Raw genomic sequence first — 24227 nt, 5'->3', positions numbered from 1 at the left:
TTGAGGAGTTGAGAAATAAGCTTGAGGTTTGTCCCTGGAATATCTTCCAAAGTTGCCTTTTCCACCACAGGCTTTACAGCCAGGAAATGCCTGAATGTGTGTGTGCTCCAAAGGGTGATTCAAAACTGCAGCTTTGACATCCTTCTCAGTGTCAGCAGGCTTTTCTCCCAGGCACTGGGGTCTAGCTGGCCATGATATCAAGTCTTGAATGTATCAGAGGCCTCTGGACATGAGGGGAGGCAGAGGAGGCAAGATTCTGACCAAGCTGGATTGGAGTCTGTCCCGTGCCCTTCACCCTGTAACCTTGGGCAAGTTTGTTTAATCTCTCTTGAAATGTCCTTTTGCTCTTCTGTTCAGTTCAGTTCAGTTCAGTTCAGTCACTCAATCATGTCTGACTCTTTGTGACCCCATGGACTGCAGCACACCAGGCCTCCCTGTCCATCACCAACTCCTGGAGCCTACTCAGACTCATGTCCATCAAGTCGGTGATGCCATCCAACATCTCATTCTCTGTCAGCCCCTTCTCCTCCCGCCTTCAATCTTTCCCAGCATCAGGGTCTTTTCAAATGAGTCAGTTGTTTGTATCAGGTGGCCAAAGTATTGGAGTTTCAGCTTCAGCATCAGTCTTTCCAATGAATATTCAGAACTGATTTCCTTTAGGATGGACTGGTTGGATCTTGCAGTCCAAGGGACTCTCAAGAGTCTTCTCCAACACCACAGTTCAAAAGCATCAATTCTTCAGTGCTCAGCTTTCTTTATAGTCCAACTCTCACATCTATACATGACTACTGGAAAAACCATAGCCTTGACTAGATGGACCTTTGTTGGCAAAGTAATGTCTCTGCTTTTTAATATGCTATGTAGGTTGGTCATAGCTTTTCTTCCAAGGAGTAAGTGTCTTTTAATTTCATGGCTGCAGTCACCATCTGCAGTGATTTTGGAGCCCCCCCCAAATAAAGCCTGTCACTGTTTCCACTGTTTCCCCTATTTGCCATGAGGTGATGAGACCAGATGCCATGATCTTAGTTTTCTGAATGTTAAACTTTAAGCCAACTTTTTCACTCTCATCTCACTTTAGTCAAGAGGCTCTTTAGTTAGTTCTTCTTCACTTTCTGCCATAAGGGTGGTGTCATCTGCATATCTGAGGTTATTGATATTTCTCTTGGCAGTCTTGATTCCAGCTTGCGCTTCATCCAGCCTGGCATTTCTCATGATATACTCTGTATATACATTAAATAAGCAGGGTGACAATATACAGCCTTGACGTACTCCTTTCCCAATTTGGAACCAGTCTGTTGTTCCATGTCCAGTTCTAACTGCTGCTTCCTGACCTGCACACAGGTTTCTCAGGAGGCAGGTCAGGTGTCCTGGTATTCCCATCTCTTGAAGAATTTCCCACAGTTTGTTGTGATTGACACAGTCAGTCTTTGGCATGAGCAGTAAAGCAGAAGTAGATGCTTTTCTGGAACTCTCTTGCTTTTTTGATGATCCAACAGATGTTGGCAATTTGATCTCTGATTCCTTGGCCTTTTCTAAATCCAGCTTGAACATCTGGAAGTTCACTGTTCACGTACTGTTGAAGCCTGGCTTAGAGAATTTTGAGCGTTACTCTGCTAGTGTGTGAGATGAGTGCAATTGTGTGGTAGTTTGGGCATTCTTTGGCAAACTTTGGGGCTTGAAATGATAAGTGACATTTTTCAGTCCTGTGGCCACTGCTGAGTTTTCCAAATGTGCTGGCATATTGAGTGCAGCACTTTCACAGCATCATCTTTTAGGATTTCAAATAGACTTAAATTGAAGAAAGTAGGGAAAACCACTAGACCATTCAGGTATGACCTAAATCAAATCCCTTACGATTATACAGTGGAAGTGACAAGTAGATTCAAGGGATTAGATCTGATAGACAGAGTGCCTGAAGAACTATGGATGGAGGTTCATGACGTTGTACAGGAGGCAGTGATCAAAACCATCCTCAAGAACAAGAAATGAGAAAAGGAAAAATGGTTGTCTGAGGAGGCCTTACAAATAGCTGAGAAGCAAAAGCCAAGGGAGAAAAGGAAAAATATACCCATCTGAATGCAGAGTTCCAAAGAATAGCAAGGAGAGATAAGAAAGCCTTCCTCAGTGATCAATGCAAAGAAATAGAGGAAACAACAGAATGGCAAAGACTAGAGAGATCTCCTCAAGAAAATTAGAGATACCAAGGGAACATTTCATGCAAAGATGGGCTCAATAAAGGACAGAAATGGTAGGGACCTAACAGAAGCGGAAGGTATTAAGAAGAGGTGGCAAGAATATACAGAAGAACTGTACAAAGATCTTCGTGACCCAGGAAACCATGATGGTGTGATCACTCACCTAGAGCCAGACATCCTGGAGTGCGAAGTCAAGTGGGCCTTAGGAAGCATCACTATGAGCAAAGCTAGTGGAGATGATGGAATTCCTCTTTTGTTAACAGGAGGTTGACTCCACTTCTCTGAGTACTTGGGACCAGTCAGTGCTTGACTTGCGTTGTGTGCTTGTGTGTTTATTAGAAAGGATGTGTATGTGCTCAGGCATGTCCAACTCTTTGTGACCTCATGGAGTATATAGCTCACCAGGCTCCTCTGTCTATGGGATTTTCCCAGCAATAATACTGGAGTGGATCGCCACTTCCTCCTCCAGGGGATCTTCCCTGACCCAGGGATTGAACCCATGTCTCTTGCATCTCCGGCATTAGCAGGTGGGTTCTTTATCACTGTGCCACCTGAGAAGCCCTTAGAAAGGATGGGGATGGCCATTAGGATACTTCAGTTGAGACCTGCTATGCCCTTGACCATGGCATCACTTCTTATATGCCTCATCCCTGAACCCAGCATTCAGTGAGGATGAAGGTTTGTTAGGCAGGGTCCAAGCAAGAAGCAGAAGGCACCTGTGGCTGTGAGACTTTATTCCCAGATAATTTAATGAAGGAATTACTTAAGAACATAGTTTTAGGCACCAACCAGGGAAGGCAGATTGTCCAGGGGCTAGCAGCAAGGGGAGTGAGGATCACCCAAGGCCTGCTATAGCTGCAGGAAGTCCAGTGTTGCTGAAGCCCTTTGGGCCGTGGGGTGGGCTGGCAGAGTCAGGGAATGGGGACTGGTAGGCCTCTTCAGACCACAGCACTGAGATGGGAGAAAGCAGCCTGTCTCTCCTCCGTCTGTCTCATCTTCTTTGTGTGTCCCCTTGGAGGCCTCTAGGCAAAAGCCAGAGGACAAGGAGCCTATTGATACCCGTAGAGCTCAGTCTCCTCCCAGGACCCAGAGAAGGTTGGACAACAGACCTGGGAACAAAGGATGGAGAACAACCAGCACAGACGAGACAAAGAGGATGAGTTTGCTGGTAATGGTCAGTACAACCGAGCTCAGTTCATCAGCTCTGAACAGAGAGATGCTTCCCTGTTCTGGGATGTACTGGGGTGTCCCCAGCTTCCTGTAGGATCCTCATAAAAGCCTCAGAATGATTCAGGCATTTGCTTCCATTTCAAACATTAGAGTACATCCCTAGGTACTTTGAGGAAATGGGACTGGGCATTAGAAAATCAGATGAAGAGTGCTGGGGCATTGAGACTTAACCAGCAAATTGTAGGATGGAGTCCTGGGTCAATAAGCCATTTGGTCTATTGAAGAGACTTGTTGAATAAGCTGCTGAAATGGGTTCAGTATTCAGTCAACAGGTAACTGGTTTATTATCTGTTGAACTTCCATTCTGCATTCTGAGCACATGTCTGGGCAGTGGGCAGCCGTGTCATTCCAGCCAGCTGTGTACTTTGTGAAAATAGGAGAAGTTCATGAATGCCAAGCAAGGCATTCTAGTGGTGGTATCCCAAGGTCCCTGAGGTTTTTTTTTTTTTTTTTTTTTTTTTTTTTGATACCTTCAAGAACTGTAGTAGATTAAACATGGAGGAACTATCTTGGTGAAAGCAATGTCGTGTTGTTGGAAGAATTCCTGTGGTGGGAGCTGGGAGTCTTATGTTACTCCTGCAAAGACACTAACACTGGCCAACATTTTTCACACATTTTCTGAGGACCGGGTACTATGTTAAGTGCTGGAGTTTCATAAGCACAGATTTTCCAAAATATGACATTTATTCCACCGGTAGGGCCCATTTTTATTGAGATACGTAACATGAACTTCATCATTTTAAAATATACACTTCAGTAGCTCTAGTACATTCACAATATTTTACAATCACCACCTCTGTCTAGTCCCAAAACATTTCATCATCCCAATAGGAGACCCCATACCCTTGGGTTTTGAATACAAGTGTTCAAACAAAAGGTTGAACACAGATGTTCAAAGCAGCATTGTTCCCAGCAGTCAAAAGGTGGAAACTACCCACATGGCCATCAACGGATGAATGGATAAACAAAATGTGGTCTGTGCATTCAATGGAATATTATTCAACTGTAAAAAATGGAATGAAGTGCTAATACCTGCTACAACATGAATGGACCTTGAAAACATCATGGGAAGTAAAAGAAAGCCAGACACAAAAGGCCACTGATTGTAGGATTCCATTTAAAGGAAGTGCCTGGGACAGGCAAATCCATAGAGACAAAAAGTAGCCTAGTGTTTGCCAGGCACTGAAGGGAGAAGACAAACGACAGAGACTGATTCACTGGTCCCCACTTTTTCAAACTTTTTATTTTGAAGTAATTTTAGGCTTACAGAAAATTTGCAAAATAGTATAATGATTTTCTTTATTATCCCTTATCCAACATCCCCTAATGTTATCATCATTCCCAGCCACAATACAATTAATTATCAAAAGCAGGAAACTGACAATGAAGCAAGTTATTAACTGAACAACAGAGCTTATTTAAATTTCACCACTTTTCCCACTGATAACCTTTTCCTGTTCCAGGGCTCTGGATCCCTTTTAATGCATGATTTCTCTTTTCTCTGATCTGTGAGTTTGTGAATCTCTCCTTGCCTCTCGTGCATTTGAGACTTCTAAAGATGAATGGTCAGTTATTTTCTGTGTTGTTATGCTAGTCACTCAGTCCTGTTGACTCTTTGTGATCCATGAACTGTATAGCCCACCAGGCTCCTCTGTCCATGGAATTCTCCAGGCAGGAATACTGGAGTGGGTTGCCATTCCCTTCTCCAAGGGAATATTCCTCATCCAGGGATTGAACCATGGTCTCCTGCATTGCAGGCAGATTCTTTACCACCTGAGCCACCAGGGAAATCTCAGTTACTTTCTAGAACTCCCTAAATTGGATTTTGTTCAATGTTTTCTCGTGATTGGAGCAAAGCGGCATCCATTTTTCAAATTCACTCCTTCAATATTTGTTTTGTTAATAGAAAAATGTAGCTGGCACTTCTGTACCATGATTTCATGAATGTTATTCCTTTGGATGAGGCCATGGTATGTTTTTAAGGGAAAAAATGAGTCGACTTTAAGGGAAACTAGTAAATAAATAATTGCATAGTACAAGGCACAGGTATGGCACAAAGCTATGAAGGTGGCAAGACCAGTCAGGGAAACGTGATGTGATTTCATAGAATCGTCACCAGAGCCCTGCGAAGTAGATACTGTCGATACTTGATATTTTCCAGATGAAGAAATAGAGGCACAGAGATGCTAGATGTCATGTCCGAAGCCACAGTCAGTCATTAGCAGGGTCAGGATTTGAACCCAGAATCTAAAGTCTTAACCACGATCTTCTCCCATAAGCCTTCCTTCCCACCTCTGTGATGAATGTGTAGATGCTGATCCCAGTGACATTATTTTTTTTTTCCTGTGATTTTATTTCAGGGGGAAATTTGCAGAACTCTGGTAAGGCTGAATCAGGTGGGAATGTGTCCCTTAGTGCCAAGGAAAGGATGTCTTCGAGGGGCTTACCAGGTACACTGGCATAGCAGGAGATAAATTCCCAGCCAGCTCAGGGAACCCAGGTGGAGTCACCAAGGAAAACGTATAGAGTCTGGGACTGTGTGTTTCCTCCCAATAGAGGAAGGACACCTGTTTCTCTTCAGCTCTCATTGGAATGAGCAGGCACAGACCAGCTTGACATCAAAAGAAAAAGCTCCGTTTAGAGAGAGAAGTGTCACTCCAGGAAAGGGTTTTGTAAACAACCCCGAGGTATGAGAAGAAGCAGATAGGGAGTTGGGGTTACTGCCATGTGGAGCGGGCTCCCCTCATGGCTCAGACAGTAAGGAAACCATCTGCAGTGCAGGAGACTCAGGTTCGATCCCTGGGTCAGGAAGATCCTCCCAATAAGGGATTGGCAACCCACTCCAGTATTCTTGCTTGGAGAACTCCATGGACAGAGGAGACTGGTGGACTACAGTCCACGGGGTCACAAAACTGAGTGATTCACACACACACATGCATGCACGCACGCACGCGCGCGCGCGCGCACACACACACACACACACACACACACACACAATGTGAAATGCTGTCCTATTCTCAGTAGCTTTAACCCAGGGAGACGAGGGCAGGGTGAGCATCAACCAGAGTGCACAGACTGGGACAGGTGCAGAGAGCTCTCAGGAAGGTGAGCTTCTCATCAAACACCTGGACCAACTGAGAGCACCTATGATGGGACCCAGATCACTGAGCACCTCCCTTCACTGAGCAGCTTCTAAAGGTGACCTTCCTTGTTCCCCTCTAAAACACAGTATCTATCCAGGGTCCCATGGTCAAACCCTTCAGGTCCCACCTGCAGGGTCCTGGCAAGGAAGAAATGAGTGAGGGGGCTTCACAGGTGCTGGGATCTGAGAGGCTCATGCCCCACTTAAAAGGGGCATCACCTCTCACTCCAGCTGTTGGCCAACATTGAGGAATGCAGACCCAGTGTGAATGTACCTGCCAGGAACCCAAGAAAGCCAAAAAATTTTCATGTGAAACTTACAGTTTTTTAATGGTGGTAACCAATTTGGAAAAAAAAAAAAAATTGAAGTGTGTTAACTAAACAGAAGTCATCTGTATGCCTGTGGGCTGTTGTTTGTAAAATCTGACCAGAGCCTTTTTGAAGCAAGTGATATCCTGCCTCTCTGAAGCAGACAGTTTTGTGCAGAACAGTTTATAGTTGAAAGGAAATTGGAATTTCATTGGAAATTGCCATTTTTGTAGGTCACGAAATGGTTGAGTATCTGCAGTTGTACGTGGTTCCGTGTAATATTACCGCACACCCTAGACTGAAATGTTCTGGTTGAAGCTTCATTCGGCTGTGAAAATGTAACACAGGCATTTAGAGCCAAACCAGACGGTGTTTCTTAAATTATAATGTACACACCAATCACCCAGAGGTCTTTTTAAAAATGTAGATTCTGATTCGTAGGTCTGGGTGGAGACTGAGATTCTGCATTTCTAACCAGCTCTCAGATGATGTCGGTAGTCCATGGACCACACCTTACATAGCAAGTCAGGTGTGGGGATTGAGACTCTGGTATATTGAGCACCTACTATGTGTGCAGTGCTTTGCTGTGCTCCAGGGGTCCGAGTAAACCAGGGACCCATGATCTCTAGAGAGATCACCATGGAGAGATTGTCTCCACAGTGCATACAATCTCACAGTTCACTAGAGTCATCCTTTCTGAGAACAAAGTAGTTACTTGCTAAAAGGTGAGTAGATGGAACGTATTGGTCTATAAATATTTACCTTGGTAAGCAATCTGTACGGGATCTGTGGATCCCTCCAGGGTTCTGGATTACCTGAAAATCCTAGAATTGTTTGCACATCTTTTATGGCAATTTGCCCCTAACTCTCACCTGTCAGGGTGTCCTCGGACGCCAGTCCTGGAGAAGTGTAAAGTAATTGGAGATGGTTCACCAGGAGGGGAGGGATGAAGACATTGCTGACGCCTTGGGCTTATTTTGAATAATCAAGAAATAGTATAGTTAGATAGAAGGGGCAGGTACCAAAAAGGCTGCAGCTGACATCCTGAGATTAGCATTGCTGTTGAATACAGGACGCTGAGAGAATTTCCTAATTTCACAAGAGAGGTGAGGAGAATGAGGATGTAACCTTAGTTTGAGAAAAAAATCACGCAAGAGGTCCGAATCACGGACAGAGATCTCTGTCTCTAAGAACTTATGGCAAGTTCTTCCCCATCTGGAGCCTCAATCTCCTCATCTGTAAAATGTAAGGTTAATCTAGTAACTTCCACTCTTACTGCTTATTGGGTCAAGGAGTGCTTAGGAAATCGTATTAATGCTCTGCCCCCCTCCTGGTGTAAATGCACATATGCATGTACTCACAAAATTTTTGGCACACAATTTCAGGATTTTCAGGGATTCCTGAGCCCTGTAGGGGGCCCATAGACTCCATATTATGATGGGATAGAAAATGCCTGGAGTCCCTTTCAACTTCCAATTACTAAAGTTATAGCTGGTGATCAGGCCAACTGAAACAAAAGTACCCCGTAGCATCTGGAAAGTGATAAAAGCAAAGACTTTGAGCTCTCATTGTTTGTAGGTGATATGATTGCTTAAAAAAATCCGAGACAAAAATCTTGTGGCTATTAAGAGTTTACAAAAAAGCAAAGATTTTAAGTTCCAACAAACTTGATTGGAATCCCCACCGTTGACACTAGCTGGATAAACTTCCATGACTTAATTCATATGTTTGAGCCTCAGTTTCAGCATCTATAAAATGCGAATATTATTATCACATCCTTCAATTTGTTGCGAGAACAAAATTAGAGTTCAGTAAAGTTCTTACATATAAAAATATTTGAAATATTAGATTGAACTATAGGAAATTATTGTATTTGATATTTTCAAAACTGCTAATTCCATATATTTCAGCCTGTTTAATACAAATTTACTAAAAGATATTGCTTGGCTAGCTGATCATGTATTCAGTAAATATTTACTCTGTGTTTACTAGGTGCTGATCTAAGAAGAGAGCCAATTGTGTCTTTCAAATCAAATCAGACTTATGCTGCCTTAGAGTTAAGTGACCAGCAGATGTACACCAAGTTCATACTTCCCTTAGTAAACTATTTTCTTTTCCGTCCTTGGCTCTTGTCCCTACATCCATGCTAATACAAGATAATTGCAATTCCACTTAGCTAATCTGAGTCTTGATCTTTTACTTAAGTTTAATCCATTTACATTTATTATTATTACCGATATATCTGACATATGCAAGTTATCCCTGCCGTTGCAAGTTTGTGTTTTCTACTTAATGTGTTCTCCCTTCGCTGAAATTCATTTGTAATTGATTCAAGCCTCTGTGGATGCTGTTATCTATTTGCAAGGAACTTTCGAGTTAAGGAGGGCTTTCCTGGTGGCTCAGATGGTAAGGAATCTGCCTGCAGTGTGGGAGGCCCGGGTTTGATCCATGGGTCAGGAAGATCCCTGGGAGAAGGGATTGGCTACTCCAGTATTCGTGCCTGGAGAATTCCGTGGACAGAGGAACCTGGTAGGCTACCGTCCATGGCTTCGCAGAGTTGAACATGACTGAGCAACTAACACTTTGAGTTAAGGGAGCAGATATAATCTTTCTTTCTTCTTTTTCCTCCCATGAGTGCCTTTTGCCATCCTCTTGACCGAGCTTCTCTGCACCAGAGGCACCCAAGGATGCCAGGCATGAGGAGAAACTAAATTAAATCTCCATTACCAGTGAGCTGCTATCTGGATGATACTGTTCTTGATGCCCTCCTGAAAATAAAGACTCAACATTACCACTGCAGTTGACATTCACAGTTCACAAAGTGCTCTTTCCAGCATCCGTCTTATTTAATCTTCACAAAAACCTTCCAAGTAGTTGTTATTACCTTTTCAATTTCACAAAAGGAAATTGAGATTCAAAATGTGAAAGATGACTTGCCCAAGATCAAATGCCCGGTAAATAGCACAGCTGGGGAAATGAGCCAAATCAATTCTATTTGCTGTTATCCCCCTTAATTCTCAGAATTAAGAAAGTAATGGCATCAGGAAATGTTGCCTCTTGAAATATACTAAAATGCAGTTAAATTATTTATTACTGCCCAAGAAGGACAATTCTGTCAAATGAGTTTCATTCACTCTTTTCCTTTCCTTCACCCCATCATGTTCTATCTGCTTGTAGAAGCCAGAGCTGAAAAGTTATTCTGGATACCTCCTTCTTTCAAACCCCAGGTTTCAGTCACCAGATCTTGTTGACTCAACCTCCCAAATCTCTCTCTTTTTTTCTCAGATTCATATTCCTTTATTTATTTTTTTAATTTATTTATTTACTTTACAATATTGTATTGGTTTTGCCATACATTGACATGAACCTGCCATGGGTGTACATGTGTTCCCCATCCTGAACCCTTCTTCCACCTCCCTCCCCATCCCATCCCTCTGGGTCATCCCAGTGCACCAGCCCTGAGCACCCTGTATCATCATATTCCTTTAAAAATTGTTGTGTGTCCTTTAAAAATTGTTGGGCTTCCCTAGTGGCTGAGCTGATAAAGAATCCACCTGCGATGTGGGAGACCTGAGCTCAATCCCTGGGTTGGGAAGATCCCCTGGAGAAGGAAATAGCCACCCACTTCAGTATTCTGACCTGGAGAATTGTATGGACTGTGTAGTCCTTGGTGTTGCAAAGAGTTGGACCCAAATATCTCTTAAATCTACCCACTTTCTTCCTTCCTCCCTAATCCTGACCACCATCATCTCTCATCTCTGGCCTGCAGCAGCCTCCTAACTGAGCTCCCCATAGCCAGCCTTGCTTTTCCACCCATCTTCTATCTAGCATCTTAATAAAATCTAAGTCTAACCACAGAACATCTCTTCTCAAATACCTGCAGTGTTTGCCATCGCCGTGAAAATAAGATCCAAAATCTTTCTCTTGGACCTCAAGATAACTGCATGATCTAGCTCCTGGAGATCCCTCCAGCTTTATAAGACCTTGGCTTTCTTCTCCTGTCATAGTGGACTTTGTCCAGTGCCTCCAACCTGCTCCCTCCCACACCTCAGTGCTTTGTCTCTCCCATCCTTTGCTCCCACCACCCACCCTTTCATCTGGCCAATTCTGTATTCCTGACTCTTCCTCCAGGAAGCCTTCCCTGACTACCACCACTCTGACTATGTTAAGTGTCCTCCCGTGCTCCCATTAGCACCCTGTTTTTCCACTTTGTCCTACTCACTATACTTGTCATTAATCTCTCTCTCCACTCCCGACTTCCCTCCTGGCTTGGGAGATCCAAGGGTAGGAATGCTGGCTGTCTTATCTACCTTACATTCTCAGTGCCAAGCTTCTTGCTGGCCCAGTTAAGATCTTCGTAAGGGTTAGTGAATGACTAGATGACGTGAATGACAAAATAAAAGAAAGAAGAGAGGAAGGGAAGGAGCAAAAAGAAGTGGAAGAAGAAAAGAAAGTAAAAGAGGGTAAGGTGTATTGAGGGTAGGAAATATGTGCCATCTTCTTGTAATGATTCTTAAGAAATGTTTCAGAGACCACTGGTAATATATGTTTCCTTTAAAAACAATTTATACCAGATCTTGGTTATGGCACTGGGGATCTTTAGTTGTGGCCTTTGAACCTTTAGTTGTGGAACTTGTTAATAGTTCCCTGACCAGGGATCGAACTGAGGCCCCCTGCGTGGGAAGCATAGTCTTAGCCACTGGGCCACCAGGGGAGCCCCAGTTTGCTTCTTTTTTATAGTAAGGAGGCTGTCCTCTTGCCCATGATTCTGTTCACCTATCTGGGCTGACACACTTCATTTTCCTTGAGGTGTCATCTAAAGTGACTCTTAAAATAATAGAAGCCCCATGCACTTTACGTGGACTAAAGTGCATGGGGCTACCATCAGATGTTTTCCATCCGCTTATTCCATGTAACTTATTTCTCCTGCTTGACGGATGAGGAATCTGAGGCTAAAATGTGGTGGAGGAGGGTCACAAACCCTTGTCTTTGCAACCACAGTGCAAATGCCTTCAACCCCTACCTGACAATGTCGGTGGTGGGGTGTGTCTGGCAAGGACAGGGGCAGAGGTACATCCTTGCGGACTTTGTGCCCCTGAGGGGTCCACGGATGGAAGAATTTAAGACCCCAGCCCCCAACCCTGGAATTTTCAGTCTGTGTGATGGATATAGGGCTCTACAGCCGGCTGAACTTGTTCATAAAAATGAGCTTTGCAAAATGAAGAGGAATGAACGTTTCATAATTCCCCAGATCTATTGCAACACGGGGCTGACAGCTGTGAAACTCCCTCCTGATGATGGACTGGACCAGTGATACCCCACCCCCTCCCACTGGTGATGACTCATCACGAAGTCCCAGGGCCCGATTTCCTGGCTGTCTCTCGAGTGCCACATTCCGACACAACACATCCCGTTCTCTTGGTGTTCCAAAAAAGGAGCCCGTGACAGGCTCCCATTCCATTGGCAAGCAGGGCCAACCTGTGTGTCCACAGCACTGACCTGATCCTCCAGCACAAAGTACTTTAAGCAACATATGTCCATTGGATGCTCCAGACAGCCAGTAGAATAACATCTGCTTGCATTTTAATAATTGGTAAAAGAAGTGAGGCGGGGGAGGACCCATTTACTGAGCACCTACCATTCTGTATGGTGCATTGTAAGAACTCGGAAAATACTCATTATTATCTCATGCCATCCTCACACACACACGCCCTGAGGAGATGCTATTATCACTCCCATTTCATAGATGCAAAACCGTGACTCAAAGAGGTTAAGTAACTTGCTGATCGTCACAAAGCTACATGGAGAAGCTAGGGTTCAAATACAAAATAATCTTGACTTCAATTTAAGTTTTTAAAAAAGTTATATTTTCTAAAATATTGCTGATTTTTTAAATGTTTTGTTTTTCCAGATTTAAGGAAACCTTTTTCTCTTTTCTCTTAAGCTATCTCTGATTTACAGCAATTTGATAAAATGTATCTTTGGGAAAATGATGAAACATTTTTATTTTTTTCCCTACCTGATCCCCCCCCCACCCCAGAATTCAGAGACTGAGTATTCTTATTTTCATAACAATATAGTTATTTGTCTAAGTTCACTAACAATCTTTTTGTTCATTGGAGTTTAGATTTGTCCTTTTATTAAAGCTGATATAAAAGCATCGTAAAAAATAAACAATATGAAAGAATATATAATAAAAGTGAACTTCCTCCTCCCACCTAACCTTTTGCCTCCCGGTCTCCTTTCCCAGCAGCCACCTGTGACCAACATCTTGAGTGTTTTTCCAGAGATATTGAGTACATCTCCAAGCTTACGTGGAAGTATAGACAAATACATGCAATGGTCTACAAATATATTTATGTATTGGTGTTCTCTACCTTGCTTTTTAATTTAACTATGTCTTAAGAATCATTCCCCATTGGTCCTTTATTGTTTATTATTATTATTGGCTGTGCCCCACAACATGTGGGATCCTAGTTCCCCAACCAGGGATCAAACCAGCGCCCCCCTCAATTGGAAGCTGGTAGGCTTAACCACTGGATGGCCAGGGAAGTGCCCCCTTATTGGTCCTCATAGATCTAATCTCCCCTTGTTTAATGCCTGCGCTGTATTCCATTGCATGGATGTGCCATAGTTTATGTAGCAGTTCTCTATTAATGGATACTTAGATTTTCTAGTCTCTTGATATTCTGAACAACCCTGTGTGTGTGTGTGTGTGTGTGTGTGTGTTGTGTGTATGTGTGTGTAAGGATGGTCCTTCCAGTTTGTCCTAAGAATTGAATTGCCAGGCCAAAATTCCATGTGTTTTCAATTTTGGTGTAGATACTGTCAATCTGCTGTACAAAGAGGCTATACAAGGCACGATAGATGAGAGAGTAAATTTCTCAAGGGCTCACATCAGAGTGTACTGTCAAACTCTAAATGGCCCTTCATCCTCACGCTCCTGACTCCAAACGATGCTCCTTCCTGCCCTGGTGATCTGAGCATTAGATCTGAGACGATCAGGAACAAACTGTGGCTGTGAAACTGGGGAATTATGTGACTGGGGAGAGCCCCCTGGCACCAGGGTGTTTGTGTCTCTGGGATCCCCAAGACACAGAATGCCAACCTACCCCTACCCCCCGCCAGCAGCTTGCAGAGGTTGGAGGATTTGTAGCTATGACTTGCCAGCGTGGGAGAAAGCACGTCATTTTGATTCCCGGGGGGTGTTCTCTCTAGGGAAGGACTGCAAATTAGCAGTTCAGGAGATGTAAGGAAGTCGGTTGGTTGCTGTGTTTTGTGGTTTGGTGTTTTGCGTTTTTTTTTTTTTTTTAAGAGCACAATTGGGTTACAGTTTTGGTCTTTTGTTTGTGTTGGGGGTGGCAGTATCCTGTTTGCTTTTCAAGACACGAAGGGCTTGGGATTTGTTTTTAAATGAGATTGGAGGGACATGGGAATCAGAGTTGTGACTCCTTTAGAGATTTTGTGGGTGCTTGAAGTGGAAACAGCCAGTTTACAGGCTGAGTGTTGTTTTCTTTAATATTTAATGGTATACACATTGAGATGATTTTAAAGTAATAATTTGCTGCTGTTGTTCAGTTGCTAAGTTGTCTTTGTGACCCCATGGACTGTAGCACACCAGGCTTCCCTGTCTTTCACTATCTCCCGGAGTTTGCTAAAGCTCATGTCCATTGAGTCGGTGATGCTCTCCAACCATCTCACCCTCTGTCGTCCCCTTCTCCTCCTGCCCTCAATCTTTCCCAGCATCAGGGTCTTTTCCAGTGAGTCAGCTCTTCGCATCAGGTGGCCAAAGTATTGGAGCTTCAGCATCAGTCCTTCTGATGAATATTCAGAGTTGATTTTCTTTAGGATGGACTGGTTGGATCTCCTTGCAGTCCAAGGAACTCTCAAGAGTCTTCTCCAATACCACAATTCAAAAGCATCAATTCTTTGGCCCTCATTCTTCTTTATGGTCCACCTCTCACATCTGTACAAGACTGCTAGAAAAACCATAGCTTTGACTATATGGACCTTTGTCAGCAAAGTGTCTTTGGTTTTTAATATACTGTCTAGGTTTGTCATAGCATTTCTTCCAAGGAACAAGCATTGTTTCATGGCTGTGTGACCATCAGCAGTGATTTTGGAGCCCGAGAAAATAAAATCTATCAAGGTAGTCAATGCATTGTCTCCCTCCTACTAGTGATGTCCTGAATTCCATCTAAGATGTAGCCAGTGACACCCATTCCTTCCAGAACATTCTCTCCACTTACCTGTACAGAATATATGCTTTTGCCCCATTCTTTTTTCACTTAGTGGTATATCTTGGAGCTCATATCCCACCTGTCAAAAGAGATCTGTGTCACTTTTTAAATGAAACATTTGTTGCACAGGTGGGTTAGATTTCAAATGACATTCAGACAGCAAGCTGTTGGGTTCTGGACAACCAGCCTAGGTGACACCCTACTCTCTCTCTTTACACGGTTTGAGGTGGGTTTTCTTTCTCCCCCCACTCCTGCTATCCAGTGATCAACCTTAAAAAATGGCGAGATGTTTGCTTTTACCCTCTATGTCATTTTCTGACTTCTTTAGAAAGCAGAATTATCTTCTTCCTGCCTAGGTTATCAGTAGATGCTTGAGGGGACCTAAGGGGCAGTGGGGTGCAGGGAGGCCCTCTGGTTCAGGCACCATGAGGGCCAGACTCTAGACCTGCTACCCAGTGGCAACACAATATGATCACATATCTGACTTTTTAACTGTATGGTGGTTGCATATAAAAGCATCAAAAGCAACAGTTGAAATTATTTTTTCATAACTATGCTTAATCCAGTATACCCAAAGCATTATCCTTTCAACATGCGGTCATATTATAAAATTATTGAGCTATTTGACATTCTTTTTTTCCCTCCTAGTCTTCGAGACCCCATGTGGATTTCGCCCTTAGGTCACATCTCCAGGAACCAGCCACAGTTTAGGGGTTCCAAGGCCACATGTGGCTGGTGGCTGCCCTATTGGACAGACAGCTCTTGACACCCCAACTGTGGCTGATCCATGTTGAATGAGTACCCTCCTCCCTTCTCCAGGCCTCTATTTCCTTATTTTTGAGTGTGGGAGTTGGACAATCTTTTGGATTTTAATGGCTCTTCATCATCCTCGTGTCCGTGGACTTTCAGTGCTAAAACTGAAATGAATGGGTAGCTTAATCTCAACCTCTGTAAAATGGAGACCATTGAATGTGATGAGTCAGGGTGAGAATGAAAAGTATGGCAGCCAATGAGAGTGTGTTGGGGGGAGGCATTGTCTTAGGAGATCGTCTTCAGGATTAGGTGTGTACCCAGCACCCGCTCGCTTAGAGCCAGGGCAGTCTTCCAGTTTGCTTCTTGGAACCCGTCACCTTATCTTTCTGTAATTGCTGTAGTTTAGTTGCTCAGTCATGTCTGACTCTTGCGACCCCAAAGACTGTAGCCTACAAGACTCCTCTGTCTATGGGATGTCCAAGGCAAGAATACTGGAGTGGGTTGCCATATCCTTCTCCAGGGGAATCTTCCCAAGCCAGGGATTGAACCTGTATCTCCTGCTTCACTGGCAGATATTTTTTTCCTGCTGAGCCAGCTGGGAAGCCTGTCTTTCTGTAAAATGGGGGTAAAAATGACATGTGGTTTACATGGTCACTGTCAGGATGAAATAAGACACCCATGTGGAAGACTCAGCACCGTGCTTGTGTGCATGCTCAGTCGTGTCCGACTCTGTGTCCCTGTGAACTGTAGCCCACCGGGCTCCTCTGTCCATGGGATTCTCCAGGCAGGAATACTGGAGTGGGTTGCCATGCCCTCCTCCAGGAGATCTTCCTGACCCGGGAAGTGAACCCATGTCTCTTACGTCTCCTGCACTGGCTGGCTAAACTCTCCATCCCTGGGAACTGCTCCCGTCACCATCCTGGATGCAGACGTGGGCCCAGAATGGGGCAGGGGTGGCATGCCCGAGGTCACACAGTGAGATGGTAGTAGCAGACGCTGGCCTATTTTGGCTCCCTCCTTCTCCCTGGCAGTCATCCTCGACAGTCAGCCGTGAATTTCCTCCACAGCAAGGTACTCCCGAAACCACTGAACTACTCCAGCGAGGCCTGGGTCCAAGTATTGTTTCCATGGTATGTGCCGTGGTGTGCACGCGCATGTGCCGTGTTTAAAATCACACTCCAAGAGTCGGAGGCTGGGTTGGCAGGATCCCCAGCACCCGTCTCCCTGTATTCAGCGCCTCGTACCATGAGCGGCGTGAGATTTCTCTGTGCTTTCAAGCACCGGCCCCCTCCTGGCCCATGACGTGCCTTTGGAGAGGCTGCCGCAGAGTAGCAAGTGCCCCGAGTCAAGGGCCAGGAAGCCGGAACCATTACATGTTACACGACAGTGGTAAGAAGCCATTTCTTCTGAGCATTCCTTCTGTGACATTACTGAAACCCGTGCGCTCAACTATTTTGTTCAGTCCTCCCAGTTACCCAGGATGTGAAGAGTTACTTAAGGAGCCCATCTTACACATACAGAAACTGAGGTTCAGAGAAAATAAAGAACTCACCCAGAAACACACAGATAGAGCCAGAAAGGGCCTTAAAAATCTTCCCTGTGGCAGAAGGGTAGCCAGCCGTCCTGGAGGCCCAGGTTTGAGGAGACACTGTGGATACTGGACATTCACAAAGCAGGACAGACACGTCTCCGTCTGGCATCTTAGTACATTCTTTGCAGATGTCAAACCTGATCCTGGTCAGGATGGGGGTGAGGATGTGTTTGGGGAGGGAAAAGAGGGATATTATTGGGGGGGGGTTGTCATTAAGATTAGGATTGACCCTGATGGAGGCTCAGAATGCACTTGCTTAGACCTAGAGCCTATTTACCCCACCCTGTCTCAGTAGATGCTGAATTTCACTGCCTCTTTGAAGCCCTGCCTCTTTCCATTCCTTCTAAAGATCAAGTTGTCTTTCTAGGGCCAAGGTCTAAAAAACAGCACTTCAATTTCCCTATTCCCAGCCAGCCAGCAGCCCCACCCCACCCCTCTCCCCGCTGCTGATTTAGAAAGCAGCTGAGAAAGAGCGGAGAAGCTAGGAGTGGCCAGGGAGATCTGCGGGTCTTTTTTCTTAAGCCAAGTCCCAGCTCTGTCCTTTGGTAAGTTGTGTTTTTCTTATTTATTTTTTATTGGAGGATAATTGCCTTACAGAATTTTATTGTTTTCTGTCAATCCTCAACATGAATCAGCCATAGATACACATATATCCCCTCCCTCTTGAACCTCCCTCCCATCTTCCTCCCCATCTCACCCCTCTAGGTTGATCCAGAGCCCCTGTTTGAGTTTCCTGAGCCATGCAGCAAATTCCCATTGGCTATCTATTTTACATAGATATCTATTTTACATGTGAGTTTCCCTGTTATTCTTTTTTTCTTTTTTTGCATTTTTTTTAATTTTTATTTTGCTTTACAATACTGTATTGGTTTTGCCATACACATCTCACCCTCTCCTCCCCCATCCCCATGTAAGTCTGTTCTCTATGTCTGTTTCTCCATTGTTGCCCTGCAAAAAAAATCCTTCAGTACCGTTTTTCTAGGTTCCGTATATATGCGTTAGAATATGGTATTTATCTTTCTCTTTCTGACTCACTTCACTCTGTATAATAGGTTCTAGGTTCATCCACCTCATTAGAACTCACTCAAAGGAGTTCCTTTTTATGGCTGAGTAATATTCCGCATCTCTCAATCGTGTCCGACTTGTTTGCGACCCCATGGACTATAGCTCGCCAGGCTCCTCTGTCCATGGACTTTCGCAGGCAAGAATTCTGGAGTGGGTTGCCATTTCCTCCTCCAGGGGATCTTCCCGACCCAGGGATCAAACCCATGTCTCCTGCATCTCCTGCGGAGATTGGCGGGCGGATTCTTAACCACTGAGCCACCGTGTATATGCACCACAACTTCTTTATCCATTCATGTGTCATTGGACGTCTAGGTTGCTTCCATGTCCTAACTATTGTAAATAGTGCTGCAGTGAACAATGGGATGCATTTGTCTCTTTCAACTTTGGTTCCCTCAGGATATGTGCCCAGGAGTGGGGTTGCTGGGTCATATGGTGGTTTTATTCCTAGTATTTTAAGGACTCTCCATTCTGTTTTCCATAGTGGCTTTATCAATTTACATTCTCACCAACAGTGCAAGAGCGTTCCCTTTTCTCCACACCCTCTCCAGCATTTATTTTTTAATGCAGTGTTTTTTTAATGTAATGCCTCAACTAGTTATTTTTCTTAATAATTTTATTTATTTTTGGCTGTGTTGGGTCTTCGTTGCTGTGAGGGCTTTTCTCTAGTTGCGAGGAGTGGGGGCTACTCTCTAGTTGAGGGGCGGGCTTCTCATTGTGCTGGTTCTCCTGCAGAGCCAGGGGCTCTAGGGCAAGCAGGCTTCAGTAACTGTGGCACGTGGGCTCAGTGGTTGCGGTTCCCAGGCTCTGGAGCACAGACGCCGTAGTTGTGGTGCATGGGCTTAGTTGTTCTATGGCACAAGGGGTCTTCCCAGATCAGGGACTGAACCCATGTCATCTGCGCTGGCAGGCGGATTCTTTACCACTGAGCCACCAGGAAAGTCCCTTTGGTAAGTTCTGGCTGAAGCCAGTATGGGGTAGAAGCAAGCTGGGGGCCTCCACCTCCCGAAGAGCTCACCTTCAAGTCCCTTCTTGAATTAAAGAATGGAGCCCAGTGCCACACTAGAACACTCAAGAGATCTGGAGGTCCCAGCTGTCTCTGCCTTCAACTAAATCCTGGGTTTGGTACCCAGAAGAAATGGGTACCACGAGAGCTCCGGGAGAGTTAAGAAACCAGAGCCCAGGGTGGGGCGGGTAGGGAGGTGGACCAATCCTCCCCAGTGAGGAAGGACATAGCAGTTTGGGCTGGTTTTCTCGGCAAGCCAGAAGGCCGGCAGCAAGATGCCGAAAGACACTCAGCCTGTCAACACACGGGCCACACAGGCTCATACACACAGCAGAGAAATGACACAGCAGGAGGGCGATGCATGAATACACAGAGAGAAGCACACACGCACACACACACACAGCGACGCCAGATGGAGAAAGCAGCCCAGGCTGGGTCTGGGTATTCATGACTCCCTCACCCACACAGAGGGGCTGGCAGAGTTACATAACGCAAGCTGCAAAAGGGAAAGGCTGAACTTGCTAACCACCGCCCTCCCTTGTGGGGGATCTGGGAGGTAGCGCCTCTTCCTCGGGGTGCCGGGAGAGTTATCCTCACCCACCCCCTGCTTTCAGAGGCGGCAGGAGTTTATCAGCGGCCTCAGCCCTGGGGTGACCCCGGAAAGCCGCTAAAAGGGGAACAAGGGAGTGTCGCTTTGTCAGTAGTGGCGGATAAGGGCTCCCTCCTTGGGTGAAGGAGTTTTGAGGATGCTGATGGCAAGGGGTGCCAGGGCAGAGAGGAAACTGCGGCTGGAGCTGGGGGGTAGGTAAAGAGATGAAGGGATTTTCTGCTACCTCCCACCCTGCCCCACTCCACCTGTAGCCCACAGGTCACCTGCCCCAACCCAGACACATGAGATGTGCTTCCATAGCTTCTCAGGCCCATGCCGTGGGTGCTGGGTGCACGCACCTCACCTGGACTACTGCGTCTTCACTTGGCCTCCTTGTGGTCCTCCGGCACTCCAACCGCTTCTCTGAGTCTGGTGAAGCTGGTGGGAGTTGCAAAAGTCACTAGATTATAAATTGCTAAAAACTAGAGTATTTAAAAGCTCAGACTCGAGATCTGAGTTCAAATCCTCCCCCCACCATCCTTCTCCACCTGACCTTGGGCAAGTCCCTGAACCTTCCCAAGTTTCAGTCTTCTCGTCTGTGGAAGGGTTAACTGTGAAGATCAAAGGAGGGAAAAATACACAGTAAGAACATATGCTCTCAATGAGTGGCCGCTGTCTTTTGGGCTTCTTCTTGTTCCACAGATATTCGTTGCGCACCAGCTCTGTGTTTATCTAACCCTAGGGGGACACAGTCCACACCTCCTAATGTTTCTCTGTTAGGATTTCAGACAGTCTGCGATACACAAATGCCCTCCAGAGTTTGACGTGGACCTGTGTCTGGTATTTCTTATACCAATTTTGGCTTATCATGGGATGGAGTGTGGCCAAGTCTGTCCCTTTGAACCTGAAATAAGTGAATCATTACAAAAATGACGGTCCTGAAGTCCAGCTGACCTCCCTCATCCGTGGTTCTGTAGAAGGTGACATCATTTCCTGTTGATGGGTTTGTGATGGGGGCTTTGGGAGTGGTGGGAATGGAGAGCCCCACACCCCACGATCCTTGTTGGCCAAGCTCCTGACCTGAGGATGGAAAAATGTTGCAAAAAGCAGAGAGTCAAAGGCTGCATGACAGGGTTGGAGTGCTGACTTCTTCCAGTGAAAAAAAGATGAGAGGTCTTAGGGTTCTTGCCATTTGATTTCTGGGGCTGACGCCTCTGGTTTCCCCAAAGAACCCCCCGGTCTCACAGGGCTTTGATCATGGAAATGAAACCAGGCAATATGCAGCCACCTGCGAGTGTGTCCCCCTGGAAGAAGAAGAATTTTTTGTCTAGGTTATCTTCAGAACTCCAGAGCATCTTATGGCTAGACTTCTCAGTTGGCTGTTTCCCATGTTAGTTTTAAAGGTGGCCTTGGGCATATCACATCCATCTCTCTCTTTTTTTTAATCCTTTTCCTCCCCTCCCTTGTTCCTTCTCTTGACCTCAGGAAGACCTGGATCGGATCTGCCTCTGACGGGCTGACGATGCCCAGTGGATAGTCCGTGCTAGCATGCGTCACCCCTAGGCACAGCCACCAGACACGTCTCCTCCCGGATCCGCCTGACCTGTGGCATAGGACTCATCCCACCGCTTCCCCTGACGTCTGCCTGATCAACCATTGCTTCCTTAGAGACCGAGGAAGGAGGCAGACGCAGGAAATCATGCCACCGACGGCCCGACAGCAATGAGCGGGTGATGCCGAGTTGACGTCAGAGGCACAGAAGGCCAGCAGCTGCCCGTCCGGGCTGCAGCCCCGCAGCGCCAGCCCCCGGCGCCTCCTCCCGGTGTGGCCTGAAGCCCAGCCGCTCCTGGGGACCTGACCTCGGCCGGACCCATTTTGAGGTCTGTGGACCCTTGGACACTAGACACCATGGAGAGCCACATGTTCAGCGTTCAGCAGATCCAACCCAACGTCATTTCTGTCCGCCTCTTCAAGCGCAAAGTGGGGGGCCTGGGGTTCCTGGTGAAGGAGAGGGTGAGCAAGCCACCCGTGATCATCTCTGACCTGATCCGAGGGGGTGCCGCGGAGCAGAGCGGCCTCATCCAGGCTGGGGACATCATTCTCGCCGTCAACGGCCAGCCCTTGGTGGACCTGAGCTATGACAGCGCCCTGGAGGTGCTCAGGGGGATTGCCTCTGAGACCCACGTGGTGCTCATCCTCAGGGGCCCTGAGGGCTTCACCACACACCTGGAGACCACGTTCACCGGGGATGGGACCCCCAAGACCATCCGGGTGACCCGGCCCCTGGGTCCCCCCACAGCAGCCGTTGACCTGTCCCACCAAGCATCAGCCGGCAGAGAGCAGACGCTGGCGGTGGACGGGGCCACGGGTCCCGGAAATGGTCCCCAGCATGCTCCAGATCCAGGGCAGGAAGCCAGCTCTCTCGCCCAAGCCAACGGCCTGGCTGCCAGGCCCCCAGGCCAGGACCCAGCCAAGAAAAGCACTGGGGTCGCCCTCCAGGGCAGCGGGGAGAACAATAAACTGCTCAAAGAGATAGAGCCTGTCCTGAACCTTCTCACCAGCGGGGGCAAAGCGATCAACGGAGGGGGACCTGCCAAGACAGAGACCAAGGACGTGGAAGTCCAGGTGGACAGGTAAGCTGCAGGGGGGCCTGTGTGCACACATGTGTTGTATGCGAGCATGCGTGGTCTCACAGCCCGGGAGCCAAGCTGAGTGTTTCAGGCATCCAAGCACACATACACCCGCTCAACCCCCCTTGCCTCTTGCCCTGGGAATTGCCATTGCGGAATGGAATGGGCACGTCTAGTGCGTATCTCTTGCCATGAAACCCAGAGCTCATAATCATGGTAGCTGGGGCCCCATCTTCCAGCACCCCCACAAGGCGGGTATTTTTGCAACCCACATTTCAAGAGTGAGAAGACTAAGGCTCAGATGGTGGGGCCTTCCCTGAGGTCACTGCATGAGGAGAGGTGCCTGGGCATGGCCGACCTGGGTGTAGATGGATGCTGAGAATCTGGGGAGAGCGAGGAAGAGCTGGGTGCTGGGCGACCCTCAGCCCAAACTGGCTCTGTCTTGGGGGCAGCCCATCCAGGGCAAGAAAACTTCGAAAGAGAGAAACTGGAGACGAAGTAGAGAATTAGTCTCCATTCCCCAAAACTCTGGCATTGCTCTGATTACATGCACACTAAGGCCAGCAGTTGAAGAACAGGGTACCAGAGACTTCCCTGGGGGTCCAGTGGTTAGGGCCCCATGCTTCCCCTGAAGGGGCCACAGCTTAAATGCCTGGTCAGGGAGCTAAGATCCCTCATGCCGAGTGGTGTGGCCAAAAAATGTAAAAAAAAAAATAGAGCTGGGTACTAGCCCCTCTGTATTTGCCGGATTGGCATTTTCTGACCCTCTGGGGAAGGAGGGCTGGCTGCACAGTCGGTGAGGAGCAGATGGGCCAGGTGGTGGGGAAATAGGAGACCCAGGAGACATGAGTTCGATCTTGGGTTGGGAAGATCCCCTGGAGTAGGAAAATGGCAACCCACTCCAGTATCCCTGCCTGAAAAATCCCATGGATAGAGGAGCCTGGCAGGCTGCAGTCCAAAAGATAGCAAAGAGAGTGGGTCACAACTGAGCGACTGAGCAAACACACACTTGGAGGGGGCAGGTTGTCCCTCTGCCTTCTTCCACCCCCCTCTAAGGTCTAGCACTGATGCTACAGCCCACAGTGTTATGAGGCAGATCCTGGGAGCCACAGAGGGAGGCTCAGGCCTGAGGGCCCCAGAAATCCAGGCCAAGCTCTCCCAGTCCTCTTTTCAAGGACCCCTGAGAGTCCCAAGGGCATTTAGAGGTCACTGGGAAATCCTGTGGGGCCCTGAATTGACTATCTCCCAGGCCCCTGCGTGTATTCATATAGGAAGTGTTCCCAGAGGACCTACTCTGTGCAGGTACTCTTCTGGGCCCTGGGCTAGAGCAATGAATGGACAAGTCCTCTGGCTTTGGGGAAGTGACTGAAATAGACAAACCCCCTGACTTGGGGAGCTTGCAGTGCAGTGGGGAAGCCAAAGAAGAAGCGAGAGGTTAACGCTGTAAACCATTAGTCATATGCGCTGAGGAGATAAATAGA

General features: G+C 46.7%; 1 protein-coding gene across 1 annotated transcript in view; it reads left to right on the top strand.

Annotated features, from left to right (window-relative positions):
- NOS1 (nitric oxide synthase 1) overlaps nt 1–24227 on the top strand; it is a 191160-nt gene that overhangs the window by 78289 nt on the left and 88644 nt on the right. The window contains exon 2 of the mRNA XM_018061221.1: nt 21602–22749. Within this exon, the coding sequence (XP_017916710.1) occupies nt 22025–22749 (725 nt within the window). The 5' untranslated portion in view covers nt 21602–22024. The remainder of the gene's footprint in view (nt 1–21601; nt 22750–24227) is intronic.

Source organism: Capra hircus, chromosome 17 (genome assembly GCF_001704415.2).
Source record: "Capra hircus breed San Clemente chromosome 17, ASM170441v1, whole genome shotgun sequence".
In the NCBI taxonomy this organism is placed as follows: domain Eukaryota; kingdom Metazoa; phylum Chordata; class Mammalia; order Artiodactyla; family Bovidae; genus Capra; species Capra hircus.
The sequence above is the reverse complement of the archived record's forward strand: the minus strand, read 5'-3'. Positions and strand labels throughout refer to the sequence as shown.